Raw genomic sequence first — 20,804 nt, forward strand, 5'->3', positions numbered from 1 at the left:
ATGATGTAATTCCTTAGTATGGTTTCAGGTTCTTTTTATGTTAGCACAGATTACTTAGAGCCACTGTAGGAACTTTCACCTTATAGATCTCTGTCAGGATTCGGTTCAGTTCAGATGCTCAGTCGGGTCCAACTCCTTGTGACCCCATGGACTGCAGCATGCCAGGCTTCCCTGTCCATTACCAACTCCCGGAGCCTACTCAAACTCAGGCCCATTGTGTCAGTGATGCCATCCAAGCATGTCATCCTCTGTCATCCCCTTCTCCTCCTGCTTTTAATCTTTCCCAGCATCAGAGTCTTTTCCAATGAGTCAGTTCTTCGCATCAGGAAGCCAAAGTATTGGAGTTTTAGCTTCAGCATTAGTTCTTCCAGTGAATAAGCAGGACTGATTTCCTTTAGTATGGATAGGTTGGATCTTCTTGCAGTCCAAGGGACTCTCAAGAGTCTTCTCCAACAGCATAGTTCAAAAGCATCAATTCTTTGGTGCTCAGCTTTCTTCATAGTCCAAATCTCACATCCATACATGACTACTGGAAAAACAATAGCTTTGAAGACGGACCTTTGTTGACAAAGTAATGTCTCTGCTTTTTAATATGCTATCTAGGTTCGTCATAGATTTTCTTCCAAAGAGCAAGCGTCTTTTAATTTCATGGCTGCAGTCACCATCTGCAGTAATTTTAAAGCCCTAAAAAGATAAAGTCTCTCACTGTTTCCATTGTCTGCCCATCTGTTTCCCATGAAGTGATGGGACCGGATGCCATGATCTTCGTTTTCTGAATGTTGAGTTTTAAGCCAGCTTTTTCACTCGCCTTTTGCACTTTCATCAAGAGGCTCTTTAGTTCTTCTTCGCTTTCTGCCATAAGGATGGTGTCATCGGCATATCTGAGATTCTTGATCTTTCTCCTGGCAATCTTGATTCCAGCGTGTGCTTCATCCAACCGGCCATTTCTCATGATGTACTCTGCATATAAGTTAAATAAGCAGGGTGACAGTATATAGCCTTGACGTACTCCTTTCCCTATTTGGAACCAGTCTATTGTTTCATGTCCAGTTCTAACTGTTGCTTCCTGACCTGCACACATATTTCTCAGGAGGCAGATCAGGTGGTCTGGTATTCCCATCTCTTAAAGAATTTTCCAGTTTGTTGTGATCCACACAGTCAAAGGCTTTGGCATAATCAATAAAGCAGAAGTAGATATTTTTCTGGAACTCTCTTGCTTTCTCAATGACCCAGTGGATGTTCCCAATTTGATCTCTGGTTCTTCTGCCTTTTCTAAAACCAACTTGAATGTCTGGAAGTTCACGGTTCATGTACTGTTGAAGTCTGGCTTGGAGAATTTTGAGCATTACTTCACTAGCGTGTGAGATGAGTGCAATTGTGTGGTAGTTTGAGCATTCTTTGGCATTGCCTTTCTTTAGGATTGGAATGAAAACTGACCTTTTCCAGTCCTGTGGCCACTGCTGAGTTTTCCAAATTTGTTGACATATTGAGTGCAGCACTTTCACAGCATCATCTTTTAGGATTTGAAATAGCTCAACTGGAATCCCATCACCTCCAACAGCTCTGTTCGTAGTGATGCTTCCTAAGGCCCACTTGACCACACATTCCAGGATGTCTGGCTCTAGGTGAGTGATCACGCCATCGTGGTTATCTGGGTCATGAGGATCTTTTTTGTCTATTCTTCTGTGTATTCTTGCCATCTCTTCTTAATATCTTCTGCTTCTGTTAGGTCCATACCATTTCTGTCCTTTGTCAAGCCCATCTTTGCATGAAATCTTCCCTTGGTATCTGTTAATTTTCTTGAAGAGATCTCTCGTCTTTCCCATTCTGTTGTTTTTCTCTATTTGCATCCATTACTGAGGAAGGCATTCTTATCTCTCCTTGCTATTCTTTGGAACTCTGCATTCAAATGGGTATATCTTTCCTTTTCTTCCTTGCCTTTAGCTTCTCTTTTCTCTGTTATTTGTGAGGCCTCCTTAGGCAACCATTTTACCTTTTTGCATTTCTTCTTTTCAGTGTGAGTTTCTGTTATTTGTCCACGAAGGGTGGAGTAGCACAGCTGTTTACAAAAGTACCTAGTCATCTCATGTGAGAGTATTGTAAGGGGAGCTGAATAATCATAAAGGTTAAAGTGTAATAATAAGACCAGGAAATGAAGGCAATACCAGAAAAGTTGTGGCAGAAAGTCTGTTCCAGAAATACTAAAAATATCAGATCAGTTCTTTTCCAATTGATGTTTATTGTCTAGATCAGTGGTTCTCAAAGCGTTTGTTCTCAGGACCTCTTTCTTTATATTGTTAAAAATTACTGAGGACCCAGATAGCTTGATTTATGTCAGCTTTTATGCATTATATCTAATGGTATCTATTATTGTTTTAGATGTGAAAACTGAGACTTGAAAATAATTATTTTATAAAGAATGTGGATATAAGCAACCATTAAAGGTTAATGTCATGTTCCTAGTGTAGGTTGGAAAAGAATTTCCAGACATGAGACAGAATGAGAGGGAAATAAAGTTCATTAGAATGGGAGACACTGTTAGAACAGCAAGCCAGATCAAGGGAGAATTGACATTGAACAGTGGTCCTTAGTCCACTTTTATACCCATGGTTCAGGGAGTGGGCTAGGGGTCTTGTGGGTTATTTGCTGATTGGATGAGGCATATATATTGGGTGGGGGAAGAAGGGGAAGCCTGTGTGGGTTAGGAGGGGAGACAGGTTATACTGCTTAGAAGGACCTGAAATCTCTTAATAATTACAACATGGGGGAGGGAAGGATGAAAAGGGTCTGGTTTTTCTGTTCCTACATTCCAAGACCCTTCTTGGTTTTATCTGCTTTTTTGTCCTTGGGTCACCACATTTAATACTAATAATTTTTTATGAAAAATAACTTTTGAAACAAAAATATTAGTGAGACAAGTGGCATTGTTTTATATATTTATGAATTTCATTAGTGTCTGACTAGTAGAAGGAAAATGAAGCAGTAGTACATTTTTAAAATAGTGTAAGTAAATATCGATGAAAGTAAAAGAGGAGAGTGAAAAAGTTGGCTTAAAGCTCAACATTCAGAAAACTAAGATCATGGTATCTGGTCCCATCACTTCATGGCAGATAGATGGGGAAACAGTGTCAGACTTTATTTTTTTGGTCTCCAAAATCAGCGCAGATGGTAATTGCAGCCATGAAATTAAAAGATGCTTACTCCTTAGAAGGAAAGTTATGACCAACCTAGATATCATATTAAAAAGCAGAGATACTATTTTGCCACCAAAGGTCCGTCTAGTCAAGGCTATGGTTTTTCCAGTGGTCATATATGCATGGAAGAGTTGGATTGTGAAGAAAGCTGAGCGCTGAAGAATTTATGCTTTTGATCTGTGGTGTTGGAGAAGACTCTTGAGAGTCCCTTGGACTGCAAGGAGATCCAACCAGTCCATCCTAAAGGAGACCAGTCCTGGGTGTTCACTGGAAGGATTGATGCTGAGGCTGAAACTCCAGTACTTTGGCTACCTCGTGCAAAGAGTCGACTCATTGGAAAAGACCCTGATGCTGGGAGGGATGGGGGCAGGAGGAGAAGGGGACGACAGAGGATGAGATGGCTGGATGGCATCACCAACTCGATGCATATGAGTTTGGGTAAATCTGGGAGTTGGTGATGGACAGGGAGGCCTGGCCTGCTGCAGTTCATGTGGTCGGAAAGAGTCAGACATGACTGAGTGACTGAACTGAACTGAATGGAAGTAAATATTAATAACCCTTTCCAGATAATTATAGAAATTCATCTTTGATACAGTGTAGAATCTGAAACCATATCAGTAAACACTTCTTATACTAAAATCCACTGGTGTGTCTTGCAGTTGATCTTTCACCCATGCATGGTTTTGTAACATCATGCATTTTGCTAGTTTGGAAAATACTAATTCATTTAATTATACAGATCTTCCAAATGTTGCTGTGTTGTATTATGCAGTTTAAAATGTTGTTTTGATACTAGAAGGATGTCATTTAAAAGTGGGTTTTTCATTTTTGTTAGTTGTGGGTTTGTGGAGGTGACAAATACAGTAATTACTAATACAGTTTGGTGCTGTTGTCTTTGTTCTTGCTAAGTTTCAGCACTTTTAGTAACTATTATTAAAAATGAGACTCAAAGAAGTTAAAGTGACTTTCAGTGATTATATGGCAAGGATATGTCAAAGCTAGATTAGATCTAGTTCTTGCTTCCCAAATCAAAATACATAATAATTTCTAGTATCTACAGTGGTCTTGAAAATAAAATTTTATCTCTTGAATTTTACTCTTAAATGCATAGTAAAACATTTTTTAGCTTTTATTTTCTTTTATCTTCTTTCTAAGAGCCAGGGTGACTGGCCCTTAAGGAGAACCATTGTCCTCCCTTTCTTATGGGGTCTTTCTTATACCCCACTGATGAAAAATTCTCTGAAGGGATGGTTAATTTTTAGCTTGTAGTTGAGTCCTGTAGCCAGAGGTCTGGAATCTGGTGGTCTTACAGCTTTGAGAAGATAGGCACGCCAGTGGGAAAACAGAATGTCATTGGAGCAATTTGGTCAAACTCAAGGATCACTGTGATTTTATTCTTAGTTTGCAAGGTCAACATAATGAGACATCTTATCAGTGAGACCCCACATGGGCCCTATCAGTTAGTGGTTCATAGGAGTAACCTGTGGTTTTATTTGACCAGGTTCCACTAAAGTGGTTAGTTGTGGTGTATGCATGGACAAGATTTATTGTTTCTGGGAATTGTAGTCCATGAAAATATGAAAAGAAGGCCAAGCCACCATTATTTTAACATCTCTGCAGTTCTCTTAGTACTGAACTCATAAAATATTCAAAATATAGCTATTTTCAGGGGAAATTAGGTAAAATTTATATTTAGGTCAATTTCAAGTTTTTCCTTACTACTCGTTTTGTAGGAAAAAATAGGAGTGATTATCTAACTTACAGGTGTTCTTAAAGATGTTTCAAGATACTGCACAAGTTCTGTGACAACTTGGATTGTATATCTTTTATCATTAAAATAATTTCTAAACCATCTTGTGCTTAAGATCAAGATTCTTAGGCTGGACAAATGTGACATAGAAGAAGAAAAAAGCTGAAACTCAAATTACTTTCACATCTTCTCTCTACTCCCCGTGAAGACATAAAGCCTAGGTTAAGAGGTTTGAAAGCAAAGGGGCACAAAGATCTCAGGTCTGTGATTGAGAAACTTGAAGGTTGTAAACATATAAAAAATGTATATAATTTACCTTTCAACAAACATTTCACATTTATGAAAAGGAAACATTTTTAAAATGTGTCTATGTGTGTATTTCCTTGTAAGATAGGTAGATTTATATTCACTAGCCTAACAACCTGTTTTCCGAGCGGATTTAAATTTGAAAAGAGCATAATTGCTTACAGCAACAAAATTCCTTGTCTTTTCAACCAGCTTTGGGGATATTGGAAAATTCCCCTATCTAGGCAATAGTACTTTGATGTGGTCCAAGAGTTCTCAAGTGCTTAGGTGCATAAGAATTTCTTGAGGAGTTTGTTAACGGACAGATTCTTGGGACCCATCCCCAAGATTCTGATTATGTAAATACTGGGTGTAGGCCAGGGATCTGCATTTTAATAAGCTATGCCAGTGTTTGAGCCAGTGCCAAAAGTCACTGTCTTGAGGATTAGATGGGCCAGAGAGTGTAGAGTCTGCTCTCTTTTGACTCTCGATTCCAAAACAGGATATCCCATTTTTGAGCCTATTTTACATGTAAATTTTAACATTAACAGTTCTATAAATACAGTTTTATCTTTGAATTAGCAATTTGAATACTTAAGGATTAGTTTACCCCAGGAGTCCCTGTTATAAAACAGCATATTCATAGAAATGAATTTCTTTGAAGCCTCAGAAGAACCTAACCAAAACAGTTTCTTTAAAATTATTTTAAAAACTTTAAAAAATTGAAGCCAAAAAATAGTGAGATTTTTTTCTAGTCCATTTGTATTGGTAGGACTTTGTATGTATTCTAATAGCATGAAATTTTAATCTTACTTTTATTTCGAAGTAATTAAGTAAAGCTGTTTGGAAAGTCAAAACACAAGCATATCAAATAATTTAGCAAACAATTTTCAAAACTATTTTCACTTTGATTGTGAAGACTTTTTAATTCTAATTTATATTCCCCAGAGCTCTAACATGCAGTAAAATATACATGTTATAATAAACAGTGTTAAAAAACAAAATTCAACTGAGTGACTTTTAAAGATTTTATTGACTTTGTCTCACTTAGAAGATGGAAAGGATCTGTGAGGAACTGTAGAAAATGAGACTTTTGTAGGTAGAAAGGAATGGTAACAGGAAAGTCACACTAGACAGAAAAGCAGGTTGGTTATTGCAGAGTCACTTTTTTTTAGGGAAAACAGGGGTCTTATCAGGCTGAGTACCTAGCTTGTGCTGATCAGACAATTTGTGATTAATTTAAGGGGCTTCCCCAGGTGGCTGCAGTGGCAAAGAATTTTCCTACCAGTGCAGCCTACTCAGGAGACATGCTTTAGATCCCTGCATAGGAAAGATTCCTTGGAAGAGGAGATGGCAGTACACTCTAGTGTTCTTACCTGGACAATTCCATGTACAGAGGAGCCTGGTGATCCATGGGTTCACAGAATCAGATATGACTGAGCACATACTTCAGGATTGGTTTAAAATTACATTTCTGGGAGAGTCAAAACTGAAATTAAGTCTCAGTTTGATGATTTGGGGGGCTTCCCTGGTGGCTCAAATGGTTAAGAATCTGCCTGTAGTGCAGGAGACCAGGTTTGATCCCTGGGTCAGGAAGATCCCCTGGAGAAGGAAATGGCAACTCAACACCATCATTCTTGCCTAGAGAATCCCATGGACAGAGGAGCCTGGTGGGCCCCAGTCCATGGGGTTGCAAATAGTCAGACATGACTGAGTGACTAACACTGACTTTTGATGATTTGGGGCTTAGCCTAACTAAGTCTGTATGGGGGCCAGTTGTTTTGTTTTAACAACAGTTTTGTAAGCTTTGACAAATGAATACATCTGTGAGACTGACATCACAGTTAAGATACAAGACAATTCTGTCACCCCCAAGCATTCCTTTATGCCTCTTGGTATCCTGCTACCTCACTCCCAGGTCCTGGCAAACACTGATCTGTTTTCTCCCCATGCTTTTGCCTTCTTGCAGAATGTCATATATAGGAATCACATAGTATATGGTCTTTAAGGCTGACTTCTTTAACTTAACATAGTGGATTTGAGATTCATCCACATTGTTGTCTAAATCAGTGAGTGGTTGGGTCTTTTTATTGCTAAGTGGTATTCCTTCAGGATGTATCAAAGTTGTTTGTCTGTCCCCTGGCTCATGGTCATTTAGGTTTTGCTAGTTTTTGGTGATCGTGAACTATCCTGCCATAAACATTCATGTGCAGGGTTTTGTGTGAATGTATGGTCTCATTTCTCTTGAGTAAATATCTGGTAGTAAGCTCACTGGGTTTATGTTAAGGGTATGTTTAAAATAAATTGTCCAGCTATTTTCCATAGTGGCTGTATCATTTGCATTCTCAATAGCAAGCACTGTGTGAGAGCTCCAGATGTTTAGCATCCTTATCAATACTTAGGATTGTCAGGGGTTTTTTTTTCCCCCTTGAAGTCTTGTTTTGTTCTTTTTGAACCATAAGTGTGAATAGCACTATCTCATTTTGATTTTAATTTGCATTTTTTGATCACCAGTGATGCTAATCATCTATTCCTATGCTCATTTTGCATCCTTATCTTTTTTCCTATACATACATTTAGCTCATGTTTTGATTAAGTTGTTTTGTTTCACTTATTACTGAATTTTGAGAATTCTTATATATTGTAGTTGCAAATCATTTATCAGATATGGGTTTTACAAATATTTTCTGCCAAATTCTGACTTATGTTTTATCCACTTAAGAGTATCTGAAAGTGGAGAAATGTTTTATTTTGATGATCTGTTCCATTTATCAGGATTTATTAATTATTATTTTCTTGTAGGTAAAAAATCTTTGGTTAGGATCACAAATACTTTTTTTTACTGTGTTTTCTTCTAGAAATTATGTAATTCTTGGTTTTATATTGTGTTTATGGCCCATTTTCTGTTAATTTTATGTATATCCAACTGCACCGTGGTCATTTGTTTAAAAGTCTCTCCTTTCTCCATTGAATTCCCTTTGTACTATGTTGAAAGTCAATTGATTATATATGTTAGAATCTGTTCTGTCCCACTAATAATCTGTGTGTCTATTTTTCACCAGTACCACACTACCTTGATTACTACAGCTGTAACTTAAATCTTGAAATCCAGTCTTAAGAGTGTTCCCACCTTCTTTTTCTTTTTTCAAAATTGTTTCTGCTAATATTTTTCCTTTGCTTTTTCTTTTAACTTTAGAATCAGCTTGTCAATTTTATTTCTAATACTTTTTTGGTATATTCTGTGACATTTTCCTACATAGACAGTGATTTTTTAAAAAAATGAAGACATGAAAATTCCCTGGTGGTCTGGTGGTTTGGACTTGGCACTTTCACTGACATGGCCTGGGTTCAATCCCTGGTCAAGGAACTAAGATCCTACAAGCCACATGGCACGGCCAAAAAATAAATAAATACATTTTTATAAGTGATAAAAAGTGAGGACAGTTTTATTTCTTGCTTTCCAATCTCCTCCTGCCTTCAGTCTTTCCCAGCATCAGGGTCTTTTCAAATGAGTTGACTCTTCTCATCAGAAGGCCAAATTATTGGAGCTTCAGCTTCAGCATCAGTCCTTCCAATGAATATTCAGGGTTGATTTCCTTTAGGATTGATTGGTTTGATCTCCTTGCTGTCCAACGGACTCTCCAGAGTCTTTTCCAGCACCACAGTTTGAAAGCTTCAACTAAGTTTTGTCAGATACTTTTCTGCATCCATTTAGATGGTCACGTGGTTTTTCTTTTAGAACATTGATTTGATGAGGTAACATTTATTGATTTTAATATAAAATCAGCCTTTTTACACTTGGATAAACCCCACTTGATCATGACTGTATCCTTTTTACATATTGCTAGATTTGATTTGCTAACTCAGTTTCAGACCCATTTTTATTACCAATAGTCTGAAATTTTTTCGTTATCTTGATGTTAGGGTCTCATCAAGTGAGTTGGGGATTGCTTCAATTTTGTTTTCTGGAAGCAGTTGTATACAGTTAGTACTATCTTTTAAATGTTAGTAGTTCAGTTCAGTCGCTCAGTCGTGTCTGACTCCTTGCAACCCCATGAACCACAGCACGCCAGGCCTTCCTGTCCATCACCAACTCCTGGAATCCACCCAAACCCATGTCCATCGAGTTGGTGATGCCATCCAGCCATCTCATCCTCTCTCGTCCCCTTCTCCTGCTGCCCTCAATCTTTCCCAGCATCAGGGTCTTTTCCAATGAGTCAACTCTCCACATCAGGTGACCAAAGTAATGGAGTTTCAGCTTCAACATCTGTCCTTCCAATGAACACCCAGGACTGATCTCCTTTAGGATGGACTGGTTGGATCTCCTTGCAGTCCAACAGACTCTCAAGAGTCTTCTCCAACACCACAGATCAAAAGCATCAATTCTTAGGCGCTCAGCTTTTTTTATATTCCAACTCTCACATCCATACATGACTACTGGAAAAACCGTAGCCTTGACAAGATGGACTTTTGTTGACAGAGTAATGTCTCTGCTTTGTAATATGCTATCTAGTTTGGTCATAACTTTCCTTCCAAGGAGTAAGTATCTTTTAATTTCATGGCTGCAATCACCATCCACAGTGATTTTGGAACACAGAAAAATAAAGTCAGCCACTGGTTCCCCATCTGTTTGCCATGAAGCGATAGGACTGGATGCCATGATCTTAGTTTTCTGAATGTTGAGCTTTAAGCCAACTTTTTCACTCTCCTCTTTCACTTTCATCAAGAGGCTCTTTAGTTCTTCTTTGCTTTCTGTCATAAGGGTGGTGTCATCAGCATATCTGAGGTTATTGATATTTCTCCCGGCATTCGTGATTCCAGCTTGTGCTTCCTCCAGCCCAGCATTTTTCATGATATACTCTGCATATAAGTTAAATAAACAGGGTGACAATATATAGCCTTGACGTACTCCTTTTCCTATTTGGAACCAGTGTGTTCCATGTCCAGTTCTAACTGTTGCTTCCTGACCTGTACACACGTTTCTCAAGAGGTAGGTTAGGTGTTTTGGTATTCCCATCTCTTTCAGAAGTTTGCACAGTTTATTGTGATCCACACAGTCAAAGGCTTTGGCATAGTCAGTAAAGCAGAAGTAGATGTTTTTCTGGAATTCTCTTGCTTTTTTGATGCAAAAAACAATTTGATCTCCGGTTCCTCTGCCTTTTCTAAAACCAGCTTGAACCCTTACAAATAGCTGTGAAAAGAAGAGAGGTGAAAGGCAAAGGAGAAAAGGAAAGATATACCCATTTGAATGCAGAGTTCCAAGGAAAAGCAAGGAGAGATAAGAAAGCCTTCCTCAGCAATCAATGCAAAGAAATAGAGGCAAACAACAGAATGGGAAAGACTAGAGATCTCCTCAAGAAAATCAGAGATACCAAGGGAACATTTCATGCAAAGATGGGCTCAATAAAGGCAGAAATAGTATGGACCTAACAGAAGCAGAAGATATTAAGAAGAGGGCAAGAATACACAGAAGAACTGTACAAAAAAAATCTTCATGACCCAGATCATCATGAAGGTGTGATCAGTCACACTCAGCTAAAGCCAGGCAACCTGGAAAGTGAAGTCAGGTGGGCCTTAGGAAGCATCACTACGAACAAAGCTAGTGGAGGTGATGGAATTCCAGTTGAGCTATTTCAAATCCTAAAAGATGATGCTGTGAAAGTGCTGCACTCAATATGTCAACAAATTTGGAAAACTCTGCAGTGGCCACAGGACAGGGAAATGTCAGTTTTCATTCCAATCCCAGAGAAAGAAATGCCAAAGAATGCTCAAACTATCACACAGTTGCCCTCATCTCACACGCTAGTAAAGTAATGCTCAAAATTTTCCAAGCCAGGCTTCAGCAATATGTGAACCGTGAACTCCCAGATATTTAGTAGAATTTACCAGTAAAGCCATTTGTGCCTAGAGTTGTCTTTGTTGGAGTTTTTAACGATTATAAAGTTTTTCTTGAATGGCTAGAGGAGTTTTTAGAATATCTGTTTCATCTTAAGCAGGTTTTTATACTGTCTTTCCAGAAATTTGTCCATTTCAATAAAATGGTTGGTTTTATAGGCATAGAGTTGTTAGTAAATTTTTATTATTCTTTTAATATCTGTTGTGTTGTTCCCTTGTTCTTTCCTGAAATTGGTTTATTGTATTTGCTCCTTTTTTATCTTGGTCTATCTGGTTATATGTTTATGAATTACATTAATCTTTTCAAATAGCCTGCTTGGAGTATTATTGTTTTGTTTTTTTTTTCCGGTTTTTCAGTTTCATTGATTTCTGTTCACATCGATATTGCTTTGAGTTAATTTACTGTACTTTTTTTGTTAAGGTGGAAGTTTGGATAGTTCTTTTGCTTAATATAAACATTTAATTATATAGATTTCCCCAGAATGTCTTTTTAGCTCTATTCCACAAATTTTGATGCTATATTTCATTATTATTGAATCAAAACATTTTCTAATTCCTCCTGAGACTTCCTCTTTAACCTATAGGTTATTTAGAAGTGTTTTAATTTCTGTATATTTGGATATTTTCCAGATGTTTTACTTATTTCTAGTTAATTTCATTGTGGCAAAAGAGTAAGCCATATATAAACTTTGGATTTTATTTTTAATTCATTGATGTTGGTGTTATAATTCAGAGTATAGTCAATTTTAGATTCTGTTCCATATGTGCTTGAAGAGCCTATATTGCTCTTGTTAGGTGGAGTGTTCTATAAATGTCAGTTTGATTGATAGACTCTGTCAACCAGGTTGTATACTTTTACTGCTTTTTGTCTACTTTTTGCTTCACTTATAAAGAGAGAAGCATTGAAGTCCACAGTTTTAATTGTGGATTTGTCTGTTTCTCTTTTTGGTTCAATGGTTTTGCATCAGTTATCTCAAACCCTGTTTTTAGGTGCATGAATAAATATTTAAGATGTTTCATGCTTTGGGAAAATTGATTCTTTTATTGTTATGTAATAGTCTTTCTTAAACTTAACAATTTTTTTTTCTTTGCTTTGAAGTCTATTTCAGTAATAATGTAGTTACTCCAGCTTTCTTCTGATTAGTGTTTGCATGTTTTGTTTCATTTTTTTCCTTTCCTTCTGCTTTTAACTGTATACAGGCATATCTCAGAGGTATTGGGGGTTTGATTCTGTGCCACCTCAGTAAAGGAAATACTGCAATAAACTGAGTCAGATGAATTTTTTGGTTTCCCAGTGCATATAAAACTTACATTTATACTATACTTTAGTCTGTTAAGTATGCAGTAGCATTATATCTAGAAAAATCAGTGAGCACTTTATTTTAAAAATACTTTATTGCTAGAAAATGCTAACCATCATCTGAGCCTTCAATGAGTCATAGTCTTTTTGCAGTAGTAACATAAAGATTACTCATCTTAGATCACTGTAACAAATATAATAATAATAATTTAAAAGTTGAAATATTGCAAGAGTTACCAAAATGTGACACAGAGGCACAAAGTGAGCAAATATTAGAAAAAATGATGTCGGTAGACTTGCTCAACAGAAGGCTGCCACAAACCTTCAATTTGTATAAATAAATAAATGCAGTAGCTGAAAAGTAAAATGAGGTATACCTTTTTACGTTTAAAGTAGATTTCTTGTATCTTGTATCTTTCACTCCATTTTTTTTAATTTCTAATATTTCCATTTGACTTTTTAAAAACAGATTTATTAAGGTTTAATTCACATACTGTATAGTTCATCCATCTAAAGTACATGGTTTAGCAACTTTCAGTATGTCATAGAGTTGTATAACTCAATTTTTTTATAACACATCAGTTTTTTAACATCTTCTCATCTCAGAAAGAAACATACCTGTTAGGATTCAGTCTCCATTCCCTCTCCCCAATATCAACAGTCTCCCCTCCCTTGTTTCTGTCCCTGTAGATTTACTTATTTTGGACAGTTCATGTAAATAATCATATAATATCTAGACTTCTTTGACTGGTTTCTTTCACTTAGGATTTTTTTTCAAGCATGTTGTAACATTTATCGGTGCTTAATTTTTATTAATAAATAATGATCCATTGTAAAGATATATATTCTTATTTATCCATCAATCAGTTGATGGACATTTGGATTATTCCCACTGTTTTTGACTGTTACAGTTAATGCTGCTATGAACATTGATGTACAAATTTTTGTGTGTGTATGTTTTTTCAGTTCTCCTGAGTATGTATTTACAAGTGGAGTTTCTGGGTTATGTGATACTTCTATATTTATAACTTTTAGAGGGAACTGCCAAATTGTTTTCAAAAGTGACCATACCTTATTATTTCCTACCAGCAATGCAAGAAACCCAATTTCTTCACATCCTTACCAATGCTTTTTTTGCTCTTTTTTTTTTTTTTTTATAATAGTCATTTTGATCAGTGTATCATGGTTCCTCCTTGTGGTTTTGATTTACATTTCCCTGATAAGTAAAGATGTTGAGAATATTTTCAGATGCTTATTGGCTATTTATGTAAAACTTTTGAGGAAAATATATTTTCAGATTCATTGCTTATTTTTAATTGAGTTATCTTTTTGTTATTGAGTTATAGGAGTTTTTAGTATATTTGAGATGCCACTTCTTTATCAGATATGATTGCTAAGTATTTTCTCTCATTCAGTAGGTTTTCTTCTCACTATCTTGATTGTATCCTTTGATGCAGAAAACTTTTTTAATTTTTTAAAAATCGAAGTATAATTGATATATAACATTGTATTAGTCTCAGGTATACAACGTATTTTTATACATTACAAAATGATCACCACAAGAAGTCTAGTTAATATCCGTCATCATATATACTCACAAAATTTTTTTCTTATGAGAATTTTTTATGATTTACTTTCTTAGCAGCTTTCAAATATGCAATATAAGATTATTAACTATAAGGACTTCCCTGGCAGACCAATGGTTAAGACTCCATGCTTCATTGCAGGGGGCCTGAGTTCAATCCCTGGTTGATGAACTAAGATCCCACACAGACCACAGCGAAAATAAATAAATAAAATTTAAAAATAATATTAACCATAGTACCATGCTGTACATTATATCGAATGACTTATTTATTTTACAACTCAAAGTTTGTATTATATTTTGTACCTAGCTTTGTACCTCAAAGCTAGGTATTATATTTATTTATTCGTTCATTTATTCATTAAAGATTTTACATACAAGTAAGATCATATGTCTTTTGCCTCTGTCTGACTTATTTCCCTTAGCTTAATTTCCTTAGGGTCTGTTCATGTTGTTACAAATGACAAGATTTCCTTCTTTTTTTTAAGGCTGAATAGTACTCCGTTGTGTGTGTGTGTGACAGTACATTCATGTGTGTGTGTGAGGGTATGTGTATATATTACATTTTTAAAATTCATTCATCCATCAGAAGGGTATGTGTATATATTACATTTTAAAAAATCATCCATCAGTGGGCACTTGGGTTATTTCCATTTCTTGGCTGTTGCAAATAGTGCTGCAGTGAACCTCAGTTCAGTTCAGTTCAGTCGCTCAGTCGTATCCAACTCTTTGCGACCCCATGAATCTCAGCACACCAGGCCTCCCTGTCCATCATCAACTCCCGGCGTTCACTCAGACTCACATCAATCGAGTCAGTGATGCCATCCAGCCATCTCATCCTCTGTCATCCCCTTCTCCTCCTGCCCCCAATCCCTCCCAGCATCAGAGTCTTTTCCAATGAATCAGCTCTTCGCATGAGGTAGCCAAAGTACTGGAGTTTCAGCTTTAGCATCATTCCTTCCAAAGAAATCCCGGGGCTGATCTCCTTCAGAATGGACTGGTTGGATCTCCTTACAGTCCAAGGGACTCTCAAGAGCCTTCTCCAGCACCACAGTTCAAAACCATCAATTCTTTGGCGCTCAGCCTTCTTCACAGTCCAACTCTCACATCCATACATGACCACTGGAAAAACCATAGCCTTGACTAGACGGACCTTAGTTGGCAAGGTAATGTCTCTGCTTTTGAATATGCTATCTAGGTTGGTTATAACTTTTCTTCCAAGGAGTAAGCGTCTTTTGATTTCATGGCTACAATCACCATCTGCAGTGATTTTGGAGCCCCCCAAAATAAAGTCTGATGCTGTTTCCCCATCTATTTGCCATGAAGTGATGGGACCAGATACCATGATCTTCGTTTTCTGAATGTTGAGCTTTAAGCCAACTTTTTCACTCTCCTCTTTCACTTTCATCAAGAGGCTTTTTAGTTCCTCTTCCCTTTCTGCCATAAGAGTGGTGTCATCTGCATATCTGAGGTTATTGATATTTCTCTCAGCCATCTTGATTCCAGCTTGTGTTTCTTCCAGTCCAGAGTTGCTCATGATGTACTCTGCATATAAGTTAAATAAGCAGTGAACGTGGGGGTGCATATCTTTTCACGTTAGTGTTTTTGTTTCAATACCCAGAAGTAGAATTGCTGGATCATATTGTAGTTCTGTTAATTTCTTGATTGACCTCTATAATGTCTGCTATAGTGGCTGCATTAATTTACAGTCCCACCAACAGTGTAGAAAGGTTTCCTTTTTTCCCACATTCTCACCAGCATTTGTTATTTCTTGTCTTTTTGATTATAGCAGTTCTAACAGGTGTGAAGTAATATCTCATTGTGGTTTAGATTTTCACTCCCCTGATGATTAGTGTTATTGAGCATCTTTTCGTGTACCTGTTGGCCATCTGTATGTCTTTGGAAAAATGTCTGTTCAGATCCTTTGCCCATTTTTTCATCCCCCCCCCCTTTTTTTTTTTTGCCTTTTGACTGTATGAGTTCTTTGTATATTTCTGTTATTTACTCCTTAATAAATACATGACTTGCAAATATTTTTCCCATTCTGTAGGTTGCCTTTTTGTGTGATGTTTTCCTTTGCTGTGAAGAAGCTTTTTAGTATGATACAGTCCTTGTTTATTTTTTATTTTTTTGACTTTATTTCTAAATATGATTTCAAAAAAATTCTTAAAATTGATGTCAAGAACTTTCTGCTAGTTTTCTTCTAGGAGGTTTAAGATTTTAGGTCTCACATTCAAGTCTTTAACCCATTTTGAGTTAATTTTTTGTGTATGGTGTGAGATAGTGAGATAGTGGTCTGCTACTGCTAAGTTGCTTCAGTCGGTCAACTCTGTGCGACCCCAAAGATGGCAGCCCACCAGGCTCCTCCATCCCTGGGGTTCTCCAGGCAAGAACACTGGAGTGGGTTGCCATTTCCTTCTCCAGTGCATGAAAGTGAAAGTGCAGTCACTCAGTAGTGTCTGACTCTTAGCGACCCCATGGACTGAAGCCCACCAGGCTCCTCTGTCCATGGCATTTTCCAGGCAAGAGTACTGGAGTGGGGTGCCATGTCTATGGTGTGAGACAGTGGTCTAATTTCATTCTATTGCATGTGGCATTCTTTTCCATGTCCAGTTTCCAGTACTATTTATTGAAGACACTGTTCTTTCCTTACTTATATTTTTGGCTCCTTTTTGTAAATCGTTGCTGTTCTGTGCTAAGTCACTTCAGTTGTGTCCAACTCTTTGCAACCGCATGGACCATAGCCTACCAGGCTCCTCTGTCCAGGGGATTCTCCAGGCAAGCATACTGGAGTGGGTTGCCATTTCCTACTCCAGTGGACCTTTCTGACCAGGGATTGAACCTGAGTCTCTTGCGTCTCCTGCACTGGCAGGTGGATTCTTTTCCACTAACGCCACCAGGGAAGACCACATATGAGTGGGTTTATTTCTGGGCTCTCTATTCCATTAATTTATGTGTCTAATTTTTATGACAGTGCCATACTGTTTTGAAACTGTAATATAGTTTGAAATCAGGAAGTGTGACACCTGCAGCTATGTTCTTCTTTCTCAAGATTGCTTTGTCTATTTGGGGCCTTTTGTGGTTCCATCCAAATTTAGGATTTTTTATTTCTGTGAAAAATATCACTGAAATTTTGATGTATGGCCTTTTAAGCAATATTACATGCATATACACAAAACAGCCCAACCAAAAGCAACAAAATACTCTTCTCATGGAAGAGTCCATGGAATATTCTCCACAAAATATTGTTTGTTGGCTCACAAAACAGGTCTTAAAATTTTAAGATTGAAATCATATATATGAAGTATCTTTTTCTAACCACAATAGTATGAAACTAGAAGAAATCTGGAAAGTTCACTGATTTGTGGAGAATAAACAGCATGCTACTGAAAAAACCAGTGGGTCAAAGAAGAAACCAAAAAGAAATTTTAAAAATACCTTGAGAGAAATGAAAAGGCAACATACCAAAATTTATGGAGTACCGCAAAAAATAATTCTGAAAGGGAAGTTGCTAGCAATAAATGCTTACATCAAGAAACAAGAAAAATCTTAAATAACTTAACTTTAACTTCTAAAGAAACTAGAAACAAAGAAGAGATTAAGTCTAAAATTAGTAGAAGGGAGGAAATAACAAAGATCAGATTTGAAATAATTATAATAGGAAATGAAAAGATAACAGGCAAGATCAGTGAATCTCAGAACTGGTCATTTGTAAAGATAAACAGGCAGACCTTTAGGTAGAATCATCAAGAAAAGAAAAGAGAACTCAATCAGAAATGAAAGAGGAAACACTGCAACAGATACCACAAAAATACAAAGGATTCTAAGAGACTATGGGGTACCCTGGCTCAGATGGTAAAGAATCTGCCTGTAATGCAGGAGACCTGGGTTTGCTCCCTGGGTGGGGAAGATCCCGTGGAGAAGGAAATGACGACCCACTCCCAGTATTCTTGCGTGGAGAATTCCATGGACAGAGGAGCCTGGTGGGCTACAGTCCTTGGGGTTGCAAATAGTCAGACATGATTAAGCAACTAACAGTTTCACTTTCACGGCAAATTGTTTGCCCACAATTTGACAACCTATAAGAAGTGAATAAATTCCTAGAAGCACACAACCTACCAAGACTGAATCATGAAATAAAAATCTGAAAGTTCAGTTACTAGTAAGGAGATTGAATTTAAATAAAAAATCTCCTAACAAACGAAAGTCCAGAACCAGATTTCTTCACTGGTGAATTCTACCAAACATTCAAAGATAAAATGATCCAGTCCTTCTCAAAGTCTTCCAAAAAATAGAAGAGGGGGAAATTCTTCCAAGCGCATTTTATGAGGCCAGCATTACTCTGATATCAAACCAGACAATGATGCCACAAGAAATGAAAATTACAGGCCATTATCGCTGATGAACAGAGATGCAGAAATCCTCAATAAAATATTAGCAGAAATCCTCAACAAAATATTAGTTAACTAAATTTAACAATACATTAAAAAAATCATTCACCATGATCAAGTGTGGAGTTTATTCAAGGGATGCAAAGATGGTTCAGATTCCTCAACTCAATCAATATGATATGCCACATTAATAAAATGAGGATAAAAATCATATGACCCTCTCAGTAGATTCAGAAAAAGCATTTTATACAATGATAGGATAAAAAAAAAAAACCAGAGTGGATATATAGGGAAAGTTTCTCAACATAATAAACACCATATATGACAAGTCAACAGCTAATATACTCGGTGGTTAAAACTGAAAGCTTTTTTCTTTAAGATCAGGAAGAAGACAAGGATGTCCCCTCTCGCCGCTTTTATTCAAAATAGTGTTGGAAGTACTAGCCATGGACGTCAGAGAACAAAAAGAAATAAAAGGAATCCAAATTGAAAAGGAAGCAAAACTGTTAATATTTGCAGGTGACATTCTTTACAAGCTTTAAGAAAGTAGATAAATGTTAAGTACTGTTATTTTGAGTTGTCAACCATTGTCTAGAAATGCTATATAATTAAGCTAAAGTGACATATGAGAGAAATATCTTAAGAGTTGGAGGCTTCTCAGCTATACACTTAAGCCTCACCCCCTTGTTTCACTAAATAAATCTTAGACAATTAGTAAAAATTAAGATTTTATTTTCTTTTCCATTTTTAGTGTTAAATGTTTACAAAAGACAGTGAAGGATTCTTATCATATAATGTGTAGACCATGTGCCTGTGAACTTGAAGTCTGTGCCAAGTGTGGAAAGAGAGAAGACGTCGTTATTCCGTGAGTATTTCTTTTTATGTTTGCGATTTATTCTTTTAGTAAATGGTGTGTGAATTTTCTTTTAAAGAAACATTGAGTAGCTCTGAGAATCTTAAGATACAGTATATCGCAGTAATGTAGACTTTTTCTACCCAATAGGAAAAAAAAACTTAATTAATTATTCAGTGTTTCTATCATTATAATAAAAGCAAAACATCATTTTTAGGAAATTAAAATATTTATCTGTGAGAGCCACATTTATTATATAATACAAAAGAATTATTCATTGTATAACTTCTTTTCTTTAATGGACAGCATGAATTAATTTGTTTAATCATGCTTTATTGACAGCAGTATTATAATTGGTTGGCTCTTCAATTAAGTTAATCTTCAAGGATCTTTTCCTCTTTATTCATTAAGCTCTTATTAATCAAGAAGTGTAGTGTAAAAGTCTTTCCAGTCTACCCAAACAATGCAATCTTGAGAAATAAAGAGGTTTTTTCTTCCATCTTTAGGTTTAATAAAGAACCAGAGAAGACAGAAAATGTTGAAAATAACTTAGGTTCCAGCCATAGAAGAAGCTGCAGAAGGAATGAAGAAAATGATGATGATTTAGATTTTGATGTTGATTTAGATGACACAGAAGAAGAAGACAATTAATATAACTATATTAAAAGTCAGTTTTAAAACATGAAATTCTGACCATCCTTTAAAAAATTTGTTTTCATTCTTTATTTTTGGCTGTGCTGGGTCTTTGCTGTTGCTCGGACTTTTCTCTGGTTGCGACGAGTGGGGTCTTTTCTCTAGAGGCAGTGCTCAGGCTTCTCACTGCAGTAGCTTCTCTCGCGGAGCATGAGCTTCAGTAGCTGACGCATGTGGGCTCTAGAGCACAGGCTCAGTAGTTGTGGCTCATGGACTTAGTTGCTCCCCAGCATGTGGGATCTTCTCAGACCAGGGATCGCACTCTTGTTTCCTTCACTGGAAAGCAGATTCTTTACCACTGAGCCGCTAGGGAAGCCCTCAGAACATCTTTGAGAGACATGGTAGTGCTTAGTCACTCAGTCACATCCAGCTCTTCACGACCCCAAAGGCCTGTAGCCCGCCAGGCTCCTCTGTCCTTCGATTCTCCAGGCAAGAATACTGGAGTGGATTGCCATTTCCTCCTCCACGGGAATCTTCCTGACCCAGGGAACAAAAATTGGTCTCCTATATTGCAGGCATATTCTTTACCGTCTGAGACTTTGAGGGTTTAAAAAAATGTGGAATCCTAGTAATAATATTGGAAAAACCTATAGAAAATACATGGACAGTATGAATTGTGTATGATATTTGAATAATGATAAAACTTTTATCCAGAGGTTTCTTATAATATATTTTAAAATAGCATATGCTAGTGTATCTGCCAAAATGAGTATTGGAGTATCATATTGCAGTTTATGAAAATTATTGAGAAGAATACACTATCTAGTATCTAACTAAACAAGATTCAGAATTGATGGTTGTATAAGAACTATCTCATGGAAAAATAAAATGACATTCTTATGTTGCTAGCCTCAAAAA

At 36.7% G+C, this 20,804-nt stretch overlaps 1 protein-coding gene across 1 annotated transcript in view; it reads left to right on the forward strand.

Moving 5' to 3' along the window:
• Positions 1-20,804, forward strand: part of CUNH9orf85 (chromosome unknown C9orf85 homolog) — a 63,306-nt gene extending 42,502 nt beyond the window's left edge. The window contains exons 3-4 of the mRNA XM_040253009.1: positions 19,152-19,265; positions 19,760-20,804. Of these exons, the coding sequence (XP_040108943.1) occupies positions 19,152-19,265; positions 19,760-19,904 (259 nt within the window). The 3' untranslated portion in view covers positions 19,905-20,804. The remainder of the gene's footprint in view (positions 1-19,151; positions 19,266-19,759) is intronic.

Source organism: Oryx dammah, unplaced genomic scaffold, assembly GCF_014754425.2.
Source record: "Oryx dammah isolate SB20612 unplaced genomic scaffold, SCBI_Odam_1.1 HiC_scaffold_1, whole genome shotgun sequence".
Lineage (NCBI taxonomy): Eukaryota > Metazoa > Chordata > Mammalia > Artiodactyla > Bovidae > Oryx > Oryx dammah.